This window comes from Carcharhinus amblyrhynchos, chromosome 3 (genome assembly GCF_965287045.1).
Source record: "Carcharhinus amblyrhynchos chromosome 3, sCarAmb.v2.hapA, whole genome shotgun sequence".
In the NCBI taxonomy this organism is placed as follows: domain Eukaryota; kingdom Metazoa; phylum Chordata; class Chondrichthyes; order Carcharhiniformes; family Carcharhinidae; genus Carcharhinus; species Carcharhinus amblyrhynchos.
In genome coordinates this window covers 67,284,221-67,298,505 of record NC_137326.1, presented here as the reverse complement: position 1 = coordinate 67,298,505, position 14,285 = coordinate 67,284,221, and the positions used below count along the sequence as shown (strand labels likewise).

General features: G+C 42.7%; 1 protein-coding gene across 1 annotated transcript in view; it reads left to right on the top strand.

Annotated features, from left to right (window-relative positions):
* Window positions 1-4,443: 4,443 nt before the first annotated feature.
* Window positions 4,444-14,285, top strand: part of amotl2a (angiomotin like 2a) — a 41,262-nt gene continuing 31,420 nt past the window's right edge. The window contains exons 1-3 of the mRNA XM_080184954.1: window positions 4,444-4,622; window positions 8,787-9,628; window positions 13,640-13,889. Of these exons, the coding sequence (XP_080041080.1) occupies window positions 8,811-9,628; window positions 13,640-13,889 (1,068 nt within the window). The 5' untranslated portion in view covers window positions 4,444-4,622; window positions 8,787-8,810. The remainder of the gene's footprint in view (window positions 4,623-8,786; window positions 9,629-13,639; window positions 13,890-14,285) is intronic.

Here is a 14,285-nt window from a genome sequence, read left to right as displayed (position 1 = left end):
ACACAAACCACATAAGACTCTGCTTTCATGCCTAACACATAGTTTGGCTCTGTAGTCCCACACAGACCTGTCCCAGTTTATTGACTAATTAAATATATTGACTAATTATCCAAATCTGAACTGAGCCCTTGCAAAGCCATCCATCCCTTAGAATCCTCTGACCCCAGCTTTGCCCCTGCTAATTGATGCTCTGTTTTATTCTGGTGCGCAGGGCCAGGTCATAATATTTCTGCCAAACTAACCGCTCTGTCTGTCTTCAATTCCAAAACTCTTATTTTAATCATACTACTAGCATACTACATACTACAACCCATGACAGTTTTTTAAAAAATCTGGAATTGAAAGCTAGTCTCAGTGATGATGATCCTGAAACTCTCACTGACAGTTGCAAAAACCCATCTGATTCACTAATGTCCTTTAGGGATGGAAATCTGCTACCCTTACTTGGCTTGACCTACTTTTGATTTGATTTATTCTTGTCCCCTGTAATTCGGATACCGTGATAAGTATTGGGGGGTTCTTCCAAAACAATTCTAAATGTCAACTTTCCGTGCAAAATTAGAGTAAATCACATTGGTTTTTCAGTGGGAGTTCAGAGAATCTCCCACAGTCTTATGCTAGTGCATTTGGCAATGCACAATCACATTGAAACCATTGAGTGGGGCTGCCCACTGAAGAGGCCAGCTTGCATTCTGGGGGTTGGCCAGTCATCGCCGCTCTCCCACCCCCAGGCCCAATCACTGCTCGCCACCCACCCTCCCCCCCCCAACAGCATCGACCCTCCCCCTGCAGCGCAAACTTTCCTCCAACCTTCCCCCCGCAGTCCTGACCACCCCTCACAGTTCCACGAACCTGCTCCCCTACCCCAATGGCCAGCCCCAAAGTTGGCCTCCCTCCCTCTTTATGCAGAATGGCAGCGGGACTCCCCACCCTCAGCAATCATCCCTGAGGCACTGCCTCCATGAGGCCCTGCCCCCTTGGGGTCCCACTCCCTTGGCACTGCCCGATGCCCAGTGTCTCCTGGTAATGGGCAATTCCTGGGGCCTATGCTGGCACTGTCAAGGTGCCAATGCCCATGGGCACCCTCCTAGCACCTGACCCTTTGGGGACTTTGATTGCCCCCCTTTCAATCCAGCTGGTTCAGGCCGCCAGTTCCCTGCAAGTGGGGAGCTACTGTAAACCCTGCTTGAGTGAACCATTCCTGGTTGGCAAGGGAGAGGCTAGCAGACTCAGAGACTTCAGTCCCAGGCCCACTAATTATATTTAAAATAGATATAAATAACATCTTGAATATCTAGTGCAGCTCCATGCCGAAAACCTTGCACTGGGAAACACACTCAGGGCAGGACACTCAGTGCGGATCTTGCTAAAATCTCCTGGCCTAAAACATCAGCATAGTGGAATGGGAGAATCTTGTTTCTTGTGCGCTATATGGACAAAACATACCATCCATAGAATACATAGGGGAGAAGGAATGGAGTGGGTGTGGAATATAGTGTTTTAAAGTCATAGCTAGGGTATAGTGAAAGATCAGCTTAATGTAAGATAGGTCCATTCAAAAGTCTATTGTCAGCAGGGAAGAAGCTGTTCTTGAGTTGGTTGGTACATATTCTCAGACTTGTATCTTTTTCCCAACAGAAAAAGGTGGGAGAGAGAACGTCCGGGGTACATGAGGTCCTTGGTCATGCTGGCTGCTTTTCCGTGGCAATGGGAAATGTAGATAGAGTCAAAGGATAGGAGGCTGGTTTATGCAGTGGAAAAGGCTACATTCACAACCCCTTGTAGTTTCTTGCAGTCTTGGTCAGAGCAGGAGCCATACCAAGCTGTGATACATCCATAAAGAATGCTTTCTATGGTGCATCTATAAAAACTTGTGGGAGTCGTAATGGACATGGTGAATTTCGTCAGCCACCTGAGAAAGTGGAGACATGGCATATCATTGGCAGGGAGGAACCAGGACAGGCAGTTGGTGGTCTGGACACCTAGAAACTTGAAGCTCTCAACCATTTTCACTTCATCGCCTTCGATGTGGACAGGGGCATTTTCTTCACTATGTTTCTTGAAGTCCATGACTATCTCCATGTGTATCCAGACCCACAGCAATATGATTGACTCTAAAATGACTGAGTGAGCCACTCATCGAAGGGCAATTAGGCATGGGCAACAAATATTGGTTCAGCCAGTGTCACCCACCTCCCATGAATGAATAAAAAAACACAATCCATTCCCTGAAGAGTGGAGCTCACTTCTATTTTCACAATTATATTTCTTAAAGTTTAAGTTGTAACATTTGAGTTGCCTGTGTTTGCTGAGAATGTTGCTGAGAACACTGCAGGAAAGGATGTCCCAAGGCATGGTACATTGGTGAGACCATGCAGATGCCACGATAACAGATGAATGGACACTGCTCGACAATCACCAGGCTGGACTGTTCTCTTCCTTGTAGGGAGCACTTCAGCAGTCAAGTACATTCAGCCTCTGATCTTCGGTTCAGCGTTCTCCAAGGTGGGCTTCATGACACATGGCAACTGAATCGCTGAGCAGGACTGATAGCCAAGTTCCGCATACATGGGATAGCCTTAACCAGGATCTTGGATTCGTAACACACTATCTGTAACCCCCACAACTTGCCTGAGTTTGCAAAATCTCACTAACTGTCCTGGCTGAAGACAATTCATGCCTCTTTAACCTTTGTTTAACCCGCTCTCCACTCACATTCTCTGCACTGTATAGACTTGATTAGCTGTTAAGACTCGCATCCCAAACATTATCTTGTAATTGAGTTTGTGTCTATATATGCCCTGTTTATGAACCAAACTCTTCACTCACCTGATGAAGAGGCTCCGAAAGCTCATGCTACCAAATAAACCTGTTGGACTTTAACCTGGTGCTGTGAGACTACTTACCACACTTCTTCATGACATTTTCTTTGGTCATTTTTCTGTCCATTTCATCAGTCTGCCTGTGTCTTTTTGAAGTTCCACACAAAGCAGCCATAGGTCATTGTACATTTTGGTACCAACAACATAAGTAGGAAAAGGGATGAGGTCCTGAAATGTGAAGATAGCGAGTTAGGCAGAAGGCTAAAGTGCAGGATTTCGAAGGTATTAATTTCTGGACTACTACCGGTGCCACGTGCTAGTGAGAGTAGGAATAGGAAGATTCAGCAGATGAATGCCTGGCTTGAGAACTGGTGCAAGCGGCAGGGATTTAGATTTTTGGTTCATTGGGATCTCCTCCGGAAGGGGTGGCTTGTCCAGGAAGGACGGGATAGGTCTGAACTAGAGGAGGCTAATATCCTGGTGGGGATATTTGCTAGAGCCACTCGGAAGCGTTATAGTAGTTTGGCAGGAGGGTGGGACCCAAAGCAGGAGGGAGACAGAAGGGAAGGTTGAGGACATCACAGAAGTTAAAGAGAGCACATTAAATAGTAAAGGCAATGTCAGTGATGCTAGTACTAGACAGATCAGGCAAAAGCAAGACTGAGAGCAAGGGAAGTCCAGATTAAACTGCATTTATTTCAATGCAAGAGGCCTGAAGGGCAAAGCCTGGGTGGGTACATGAAACTGGGTATATTATAGCAATTACTGAAACGTGGCTAAGGAAAGTTCAGGATTAGCAGCTTAATGTTCCAGGGTACAGATGCTATTGGAAAGATAGAACAGGAGATAAGAGAGAAGGAAGAGTTGCACTTTTGATTAAGGAAAATGTCATGTAAGTTTGCAGGTTAATCTGTCAGGTTTCCTATTGCAAGTGGTTTGGGATTTTAGAGAGTGGATTTAAACTTACACTGAAGCTTTAGAACATGTTCACTGCAAAGTTTGCAGTTCTGATGGGAGCATTTGCAGTGACAAATGACTGAGAGTATGAAATGCAAAACAAATTTACTATGCATGAATTCACAGTGAATATTTCACCACACATGAAAACAACTGGATATTTAGAAACTGGAAGAGCCAGAGGCCATTCAGCCCGCTGCCTCCAGTCCAGTCTAGTCCGCCATTGGGTTGGCTAAAGGGATTTTATCTCCATTTACTCTCCTGTTACATGTTCCTCGATACCCTAAGTAGAAACAATACATCGATGTTAGGGCTACAATATGTAATTGACCCTATCATTTTGAGGGAGTGAGTTTCAAATTTCCAGTCTCCTTCATGGGAACAAATGCTTCTTAACATGCCTACTTGAATGGTTAACCCAGAGTCCTGGCTGGATGCGACTGCTTCAGGACACCTTTTGTCGATACTCGTGTCTGCGAGACTGGCTGTAACGTGTGCTGTGCTTTCGAGACTGTTGGATTGTGAGCTGCCCTCTGCAGGTTGAGTCTTGTTGCGCCTCAGTGAGCTCGGATCCTGGTTGCTGGCAGACTGCCTTTGATAAACCGAGGAACACGCAGATCAGCATTCCTAACATTCCTGTCCTAGCTCCATCGCTGGCCGCTGCTGGGATCCAGCCATTCCACAGCAGGCAGACAGGCACACAGGCAGCTCAGTATCACAGCTCCTCGTTACCGATTCCAGCTTCTGGGGGACATCCAGCACGGTCCCGACCCTGAAGATTGATTATTCGGTGTTTTCACTGCACACCGCGATTCGCTTCATGATAGTAAACTGCAATTTCAGGTCAGTCTCAGATTTCTCTTTGGTACTGTGTTCGAGTCAGCCTTGTGCATGGTTTCACCCTGTCCCATTAACTTTATTTTCCCAATGCCGAATTGCTTTAAAGAAATCATATTGCACTTGGAGAAGCTTCACACTGTTACACATTATTACATCTGGCTGTTGGCGTTCTTTTCCTAAATGCAACAGAAAAGATTTACACTTAGCGCAGACGGAAATAGCCGCATTTCAGAGATTTCAGCTTCATATTATCGTCTAAATTGGCTAATTCCTCTTTCCCCTGCTGCCCGGATCATACTGCCACTGGCAATGATGTCATTCAACAAAAATGTGTTAACAAAAAGGAGCCAGAGTTAAGGAAATATTCCATAGTTTTAGTAAAGTCCACCGTTTGTAATATTCCCCAATGTGTCAGTAAAGATCAGATTGTAATATTCCCTGTGTTAGTAAAGATTACAGATTGCAATATTCCACTGTGTCAGTAAAGATCATATTGTAATATTCCACTGTGATAAAGATCACAGATTGTAACATTCTCCACAGTGTTAGTAAAGATCACAGATTGTAATAGTTCTGTGTTAGTAAAGATTACAGGTTATAATATTCCACTGTGTTAGTAAAGACCACAGATTATAATCTTGTGTTAGTAAAGATCACAGATTGTAATATTCCACTGTGTTGGTAAAGATCATATTATAATATTCCATTGTGTTAAAGATTGTAATATCCCCTTGTAAAAATCACAGATTGTAATATTCCAAGTGTTAGTAAAAATTATAAATTGTAATATTCCCCACAGTGTTAGTAAAGATCACAGATTGTAATATTTCCTCTGTTAGAAGACAGATTTAACAGAGTATCTACGTAAATATAAAACAAAACTCAATAATGAATCTTAATCTGATGTAATTTATGGAGGGGCTGTTATAATAGTTAAACCAATCGCTAATGAAATTCTTTGTTCTGCTGCATCTTTGCTCGTATATGGAATTGCTTCAACTATCTTTACAGAATGGAAAGCAGCGTTTAGAACTCTTTGTCACAATAAACATGAATTTTGTATTTAAACCCAAAGAGATGGATTAGTCTGGAGAGTTAAATTAGCAGGTTCTCAGATTGAGGAGCAGTTCCTTACAGTGCGGAAGGGGGCCATTCGGCCCATCGAGTCTGCACCGATTCTCCGACAGAGCATCCCAACCAGGCCTTGTCCCTGGAACCCCACCGACTTGCTCCACAAATCCCCTAGCCTACACATTTTGGCACACTAAAGGACAATTTAGCTTGGTTAATCCACCTAATCTGTGCATTTTTGGAGTGTGGGAGGAAACCGGAGTACTCGGAGGAAGCCTGTACAGCGGAGATGTTTTCACGTTTCACTTTGGAATTCAGACAATGCCCGAAGATGGTACAGATAGGTGAATGAGCTATTGTTTTTGGAGCCCTTCAGGAATGCAGTTCCGTTTGTAAGGCTGTTGTGTTTTCTCGATGGCTTCTTTCAGGGCTAATCACACACCGCCGAGAAGATCTGTTGTCCTGCTCTCAAAGAACATACGTTTATTTGTGAATCTACTGTTGTTAGTTGCAGATGTCTTTTTTCCCTGTAAATGTGTTTTGGGAACTGATTCTGTTCCCTATGCATGTATATTTGGGTGGTTAGGAAATGGTCATTGCCATTTTAAACACGATAGGCTATCGGCAATAATATTAGAAGCAGAGAGAAATGAAATGATTTGTCAGAAATTAATCTGGGATCTTTTCTCGCCTAAGTAATCCCATCCCCCATTCTCTGAATGCTTTTTCCTCAATGATTTATATTTAATTATATTTTCAATTGTGTCAGTGTTCCTTCATAGTGCCGGCAGCTCTGGGCAATGGGTTGCTACATGTAGTCCTGTGTGTAGTTTTTGAAATAATCCTATCAAACTAAAAAAACACAAGTGTTTATTGCCCGAATTCCTGATTAACGAGATTTAAACGTTTAAAAAGTAAAAAAAAATCCACCTTTTCACTCTCGCCAGTTTTATTGTACATTGCTCTATATCGTTAAATGTTTGTGAGTCAAGATAAAATGTGGGTCCTTTCAATCGCAGCATTATATTTAGTTTTCACAGTTTACTGTAGAAATTTCCTGTTGAATATTCAGGTTAATGTTTGCTCAGCTTCCCAACAGCCAATGTCTATGAGACTCTCCTCCATTTCATACTTGCAATTTAATGCCTAACATTCCTCAAATTCATACCATGATCTTGTGATTATTGAAACACCTACCGCCAGTCTGGGTGGCTATTTTTGTCAGCCTGACGTGCTGTCACAGGAGACGGTTCCCAGGGCAGTTACTGGGCTAGGGGAGTCTCAGAAACAGAATGTGACCGGGTGAGTGCTGCTAAATTGTCTCCTTTCATTTTGTTGGGCATAGGTGGAGGATTTGCAGCTAGACGGAGGGAAAGGGATTGTGTATGCACTGCCCGGCCTGACACTGATTGTGTCAGGCCGGACAGTATGTCCTGAATAAATCAATCACTTCACGGACTTTGCTCTCTCTGAGGGTTCATTGATCATGTCAACTTTGCCAGATTTCAAACTCTAATTTAAATGTATTGATTAAGGATACTAAGGCCATGGAAAGGATGGAGAGATTGATTAGAACATTGCATTACAATTGAGTTTGTTGTTGGTGTGTGAAGAGCTTCGGTTTTGCAGAGAGATTGAGGAAAGTGGGATGGTTCTCTGTAAAGGAGTGAAGATTCGGGAGGTGGGGAGGCGGGGGGCAGGGGGGAGAGTTGTGGGATTTGGTACCTGTTCAAACTCAGTTCAAGTGGATCTGCAGTTTCCAATGTGGGAGGGTCGATAACCGAAGGACACAGAATTAGCATGCTGAAGAATACTGGAGTGGAGTGAACAGTTACCATCTGCCTGAAAGACAAGCAGTTTCATAATTACTTTCAAAAGGGAATCAAATGTATCATTGAAATGGAAAAAAATAAATCAAGGAAATGGGGAAAGAACATGGAATGTGAGACTGAAGTTCGTTCAAAGAGCAAAATGGACCAACTGGCTACTTTGTTACGTTCTGTAAAATTCTATTGAGTATATAACCATTCAACTGAATGATTTTACCATTTAAGTCTATACCTGTGTGAATGTGTGCTTGTGAGTGTTTACGTTTGCATGTATGTGTGTGTATGTTTCTTTATATGTCAACATTACTGGGTTTGTGTACGCCAGTGTTTGTGTGCTGTCAGAATGTGTGCCTGTGAATGTGTCTGTTTGTATGTGTGTGTCAATCAATATGTATGTGTCACTGTGTGTATGTCAGCGTATGTGTGCTTGTGTGGGTGCATGTCAGTCTTGAGTGCATTTGTGTGAGTGTGTGTGCCAGTCTCTGTGTGTGTCGGTGTGTGTGTGATTGTGTTTGTACGTCAGTGTGAGTTTATTTGTAAGAATGCATATGTCAGGGTGAGTTTATTCACATGAGCTCTGTTATCAGTGTCCAGGGAACAGAACCGCAGTCCAATCATTGACTCCAACAAGAGAGAAAGTGAGACCCAATTGTTAGTATGGGATAGTCCAGGTTTAACAAAGAAGCTGCATCTCCTCAGTGTGTGCGTGTCAGTGTGTGCATGTATGTCAGTATGTGTATGTCATTGTGTTGGTGTCAGTGTGTGTAAATATGTGTCTGAGTGTGAGTCAGTGTGTGTGTGTATTAGTCTGTATGTATCTGTGTGTCAGTGTGTATTAGAATGTGTCTCTGTGTCACCATGTGTATGTCAGTGTGTGTGGGCATGTGTGTGTGTATCTGTGTGTCGGTGTGAGTGTGTTTATTGGCATGAGTTTGTTGTTGGTGTGTGTATCGGTGTCGGTGTGGGTGTGTTGGTGTGGATGTGTGTGTGTTAATATGTGGGTGTGTCAGTGTGAGTGTGCATGTGTTGAAATGAGTGTGTATGTGTTTGTGTGTGTGTGTGTGTGTTTATGTGTGTGTGTATGTCGATGTGAGTGTGTGTTGGTGTGTGTGTGTGTATGTCAGTGTGTGTGTGTGTGTTTGTGTGTGTGTGTGTGTGTGTGTGTGTGTGTGTGTCTCAGGGTGTGTTTGTGTGTCGGTGTGTGTGTGTGTGTGTCAAGATGTATGAGTGAATGCCTGAAACTCATTGTCCTGTTCTTGTCTTTTAGGATATATCCATTAACTGAACCACAATGAGAACAGCGGAAGACTCGTCAGGTACTGTTCTCCACAGACTGATCCAGGAGCAGCTACGCTATGGAAATCTTACAGATAACCGCACACTGTTGGCTATCCAACAACAGGCAATGAGGGGAGGAATGGGCAGCCCTCGCTCCTCTTTGGAGAGCCTCACTCAGGAGGAATGTCAAATAGTACAGCATTCCACACGACAGGAACCACAGGGCCAAGAGTATCAGGGTGACCACACACATTCAGAAAATCTGCTGCATCGCTTGCACCAACTTCAGTTCAACGGCGAAGAACTTCCTTCCTATGAAGAAGCCAAAGCCCAGTCTCAGCTTCTGGCAGTGCAGAGGAACCAGCAGGCTGGGGGCACTGGGTCTTACATGGTTGCTGGCACAAACCAGAATGCCTCTACTGAAGAGAAGTCAGTGACACATGATGTCTGTCCTGACCACAGCCTTCACGACGATATCCTCAAGGAGTTAAAACATGGGCATGTGCGGTCTCTTAGTGAGAGACTCATGCAGCTTTCTCTGGAGAGGAATGGAGCTAAAGATCAAAAGATGATGAGCTCCTCACAGAGTTTCCCTCAGCTATCCAAGCATCAGAAGCAGCCAGTTCTTGCAGGGAGTCAGGTGTCCTGCAATTCCACAGAGCCCCGTGGTCCTCCCCCAGATTACCCTTTCCGAATGAAGGCAGCAGCTCCAATGCTCAGCCATTCTCAGCAACATGGCCATTTTTACCATGAGTCTGCAACTCCATACGTCAGCTGTCAACAGAATGCGCCTGGTGGCTATGATTATGGCAACCAAATACAAGCAGACAGGTAAATATACTCTATACAATCTCACACTTCAGAGGGGATAATGGCCTAAAGGACTCTGCCTGCACTCCTTTCCCTCATTACTGCCCAGATACATGTGATGGAGTTTATGCATGTTTTGGGGCAATGGATCAGAGCACATCAGGGTCAGTCATGATCTTATTAAATGGCTCAAGGAATTGAATGGCCTCCTCCTGTTCCCATTAATGTTTCAACTCTGACATCCTCATGGTCAAATAGATTATGACCACCAGGAAAGACTCTCATCTGAAGAATGCCCACAGATGAAGCTCTGTTATCAGTGTCCAGGGAACAGAAGTGCAATCATTGGCTCCAACGAGAAAGAAGAGAACTAAAGTGAAACCCAATTGTTAGTATGAGGTAGCCTAGGTTTAGCAAAGAAGCTGAATCTCCTCAAATTGCTTGCTTGCTGGGTTTGATTTGGCAATCAACGTTCTTCTTTAGCTATGATCCTGAATAGAGAAGATAAGATCCAATAGAACCAGGATGTGAGTAGAAAGATCCCACCGCTGGAATAATTACAAATTATAAGTCCCTAATCCATGAACAATCAATTTAAGAATATTTGGTATTATCAATTTGAGTAATAACTAGATATTAATTACTAATTATGTTTAGTTACTAATAAGCCATGCCCATCCTCAACTAAGAGCATTTACGCAGAATCCTGGAGATATACACAGCATTATTTGTTTGTAAGATCAGCCTTCGTTGTCTCATACAGAAGGATTTGAAGAGCACAGATCATTACACTGACACATTTCAGCCTAACCATCCAATGATCCATTTATTTAACTGGTCCTGAAGCACAACCCTGCCAGAAAAAAATGAATATCAGCTGGTGATTTTCCTTTCACTAAACTCTTTCCTGCCATGCCCTTCCTTTCTTTGGTCATTAATCACTTGTTGGGTCGAACACTGACAGGTAAAGTAGTGTTGAGCTAGTCATGTGAACGTAAGAACTAGGAGCAGGAGTAGGCCATCTGACCCCTCGAGCCTGCTCCACCATTCAATAAGATCGTGGCTGATCTTTTTGCGGACTCAGCTTCGCTTACCTGCCCGCTCACCATAACCCTTAATTCCTTTACTGTTCAAAAATGTATCTATCCTTGCCTTAAAAACATTCAATGAGGTCGCCTCAACTGCGTCACTGGGCAGGCAATTCCACAGATTCACAATCCTTTGTGGGAAGAGGTTCCTTTTCAACTCAATTTGCTTCCCCTTATTTTGAGGTCACACCCCCTAATTCTAGTTTCACCTGCCAATGAAAACAACTTCCTGCTTCTATCTTGTCTATTCCCTTCATAGCCTTAGATGTTCCTACAAGATCTCCCTTCATCCTTCTGAATTCTAAGGAGTATAGTTTATTTAGTCTCTCCTCACAAACCAACCCTCTCAACTTCAGAATTAACCTAGTGAATCTCCTCTGCACCCCCTCCAGTGCCAGTATATCCTTACTCAAGTAAGGAGACCAAAACTGTACACAGTACTCCTGGTATGGTCTCACCAGCACCTTATATAGCTGCAACATAACTTCGCTGTTTTTAAACTCCATCCCTCTGGCAATGAAGGACAAAATTCCATTGCCTTCTTAATTACCTGCTGCACCTGCAAACCAACTCCTTGAGATTCCTGCACAAGAACACCCAGGTCCCTCTGTACAGCAGCATGCTGCAATTTTTTACCATTTAAATAATTGTCCATTTTGCTGTTATTCCTACCAAAATGGATAACCTCACATTTACCAACATTGTATTCCATCTGCCAGACCCTCGCCCACTCACTTAGATTATAACCCTTTGCAGACTTTCAGCGTCCTCTGCACTTTACTCTGTCACTCATCTTAGTGTCATCTGTGAATTTTGATACGCTACACTTGGTCCCCAACTCTAAATCATCTATGTATGTAAATCATAAACAACCAAATCATCTAAGTAAATCATAAATCGTAGTCCCCTGCACCTAGTGTCCAAGTGAGATAATCTTAGAAGAGAAATCTGGTCTTCTTGTGTGGAATGAACTGACACCTTCAGTGACCTACATTGTGCATTCATGGCCCTTGTCAGAAGTTGTAATTCTTTGTTTGAGCAGTTCGGAGTTCCTTTGCAACCTCTATTATTGTCAATTAGTTGGAACCAAATCCAGGAAGAAGAAATCATTTTGCTTGTTTGCTATAGACTGAGAATGCCTGGTGTATGAGATATTAATGTTGGACCAATGGTAAACAAGCCATGACCGCGTCACATCCTTTTACAAATGTAACCTTTTTTAACATATTTGGGCAGCACAGTGGGTAGCACTGCTGCTTCACAGCTCCACGGGCCTGGGTTCGATTCTCGGCTTGGGTCATTTCTGTGTGGAGTTTGCACATTCTCCTCATGTCTGCATGGGTTTCCTCCCGCAGTCCAAAGATATGCGGGTTAGGTTGATTGGCCATGCTAAAGTTGCCCCTTAGTGTCCTGAGATGTGTAGGTTAGCTGGATTAGCGGGTAAATATGTAGGGTTGTGGGGGTGGACCTGGGTGGGATTGTGGTCGGTGCAGACTCAATGGGCCAAATGGCCTCTTTCTGCACTGTAGAGTTTCTATAAACTATTCTAATTAAAATGAGCAAAACAGAACCTTTCTGCTAGCATTTTACTCCGTTGATTTTGTCAATTAAATAAATGTATTAGTTTACCAAAGGGCTATTGACTGTTGCATGAGTTTTTTTTCAAAGCTATTTGAAAGCATTGATATAGTGGAACAAGCAGCAATGCGAAGTTGTGTATTGTTGCATTCCAGAAATGTGTGTAATTCACAGCTTGTTCACCAACAGGAATCTGACATTGAATTGGAGAATTGTTAGGAGTGAAATTTGTGATCAATGAGACTGAGAGATTGTAAACTAGAGGTTTTATTTCGTGTGCCAGAAAATCTCTTCTGTGGGTCCATCTTCAGCCTTCATGCTGAGTCTGTAAGATGCTGATCACTCTCATCATCTTCCAGGGAAAGCAACAAAAGGTTGTTGGAAATGTCAACTGAGATGAGTACATTCCAAGGGAGACTTAAGCTTGAACAGATTTACTGTCTATATAGACTTGAACAGAATAACAACAATGTTCAGGCATGGAATTCTGAATCTTGTTCATTATTTTCTCAGAGCAAAATGAGAACCAGTTTCAGAACTATTATTTAGGACCAAAAAATCCATGAAACAAGAGGTCAGTCTTCATAGAATGTTCAATTTGTACAGAAGGCAGAAATTCTCATTGACAAATTACCATCACTTATGATAAATGAAGAGATTTAAAAGAGGTTGTGCTGTTTGTTCATTGATAGTCAGCTGATGGTTAGTGTAGAACAAAGAACAAAGAAAGAACAAAGTAGTACGAACTGATAGTCTCATTAACTCCATAGTATTAAAACTCTTCTGGAGATGTTACTTTTATTGAGCTGCAGTCACAGTGAGAGAGGTTTGAAAGGTCTGGGACAGTGTGATCCTATGATTTAACTGAGTATCAGATAATGCAATGTGTTGTAATTGAGAACACTGTTTTATAGCTTTGAAAGAACCTATGGAACATATTCCACTTGTTAGTACAGTATATTGCTTTACATTTGCAAACAATCTTTGCAAAGTCACTGCTGCTTGTGATCTAAGAGGCTCTGACTTATTTAGAAATCATCCAAGGAATGTTTGTAATAATATTGGAATTTTTGATCCATTCTATTTTCCCAATGGTTTGTTTAGGTTTATTGAACTTGGATAGAGTTTGACAATTTCTATTCAGATTTCTCCCTGAGTTTTATGAACAGGGATATTTAAATTATACTTCTTATTTAATCAAACTTTCCTTTTAAAACAAGACTTTTGTCTGACCCTGAGCCAGTGATGATGTAGAAATCTGCAGTTTGCAATTAAATACTGAAGCAAATAATAAGCTGTTGGTGCAGCAAGGTTAATATAGAACCTTTTGTGACATCTTGTTCATTTGTATCAATGTTTTGATTAGGATGACTCAAGCTCAGGCTCTGCATCCTGCCCAACAGCAGAGACACAGCCTCCTGTCCCCTCCAATCTCTTCACAAATGGAAACAGTGATAGTTACTGAGGAGCTTCAGGGCAGCAGCCAGATGGTGATGGTTGACCATGTAGCACTCATACATCGTGCCCAGCAAATGGTTGAGATGCTGCTTAAGGAGAATGAAAATCTGAGGAAAGAACTCGACGGCCACACTGAAAAATCAGCCAAAATCCAGAAGGTATGAAGGAATATTTTCATAAACTGTCTCTTTTTCAGCTAATGCTGACCAATTGGGTATGTACACTAGCGTCCTGATTGCATCGCTCAATACCGGTGGACCCAGTTTGGAATTATTTGCAGTTAAAACAAAATGCAATCCAAGTTGTCGGGTTGAATATTCTACAATATTGAATGGTGAGGCAATGGAAGCTGATTATGGCAAATTTTCTGTCGTTAGGAAATATCTGACTTCCATTTGCTGCTATATCTTTGCTGCCCTTGGATTAGATAGTTGTGAGCAGTTTGAGATGAACTAAACCTTTTGACTACTGCTGTTTGCCGGGCTTGGTTGGATGTACAGCTATTGACAGTGTGCTCTTCTGTAGCTTTCCAAGAACTACCTGTACCTGACAGC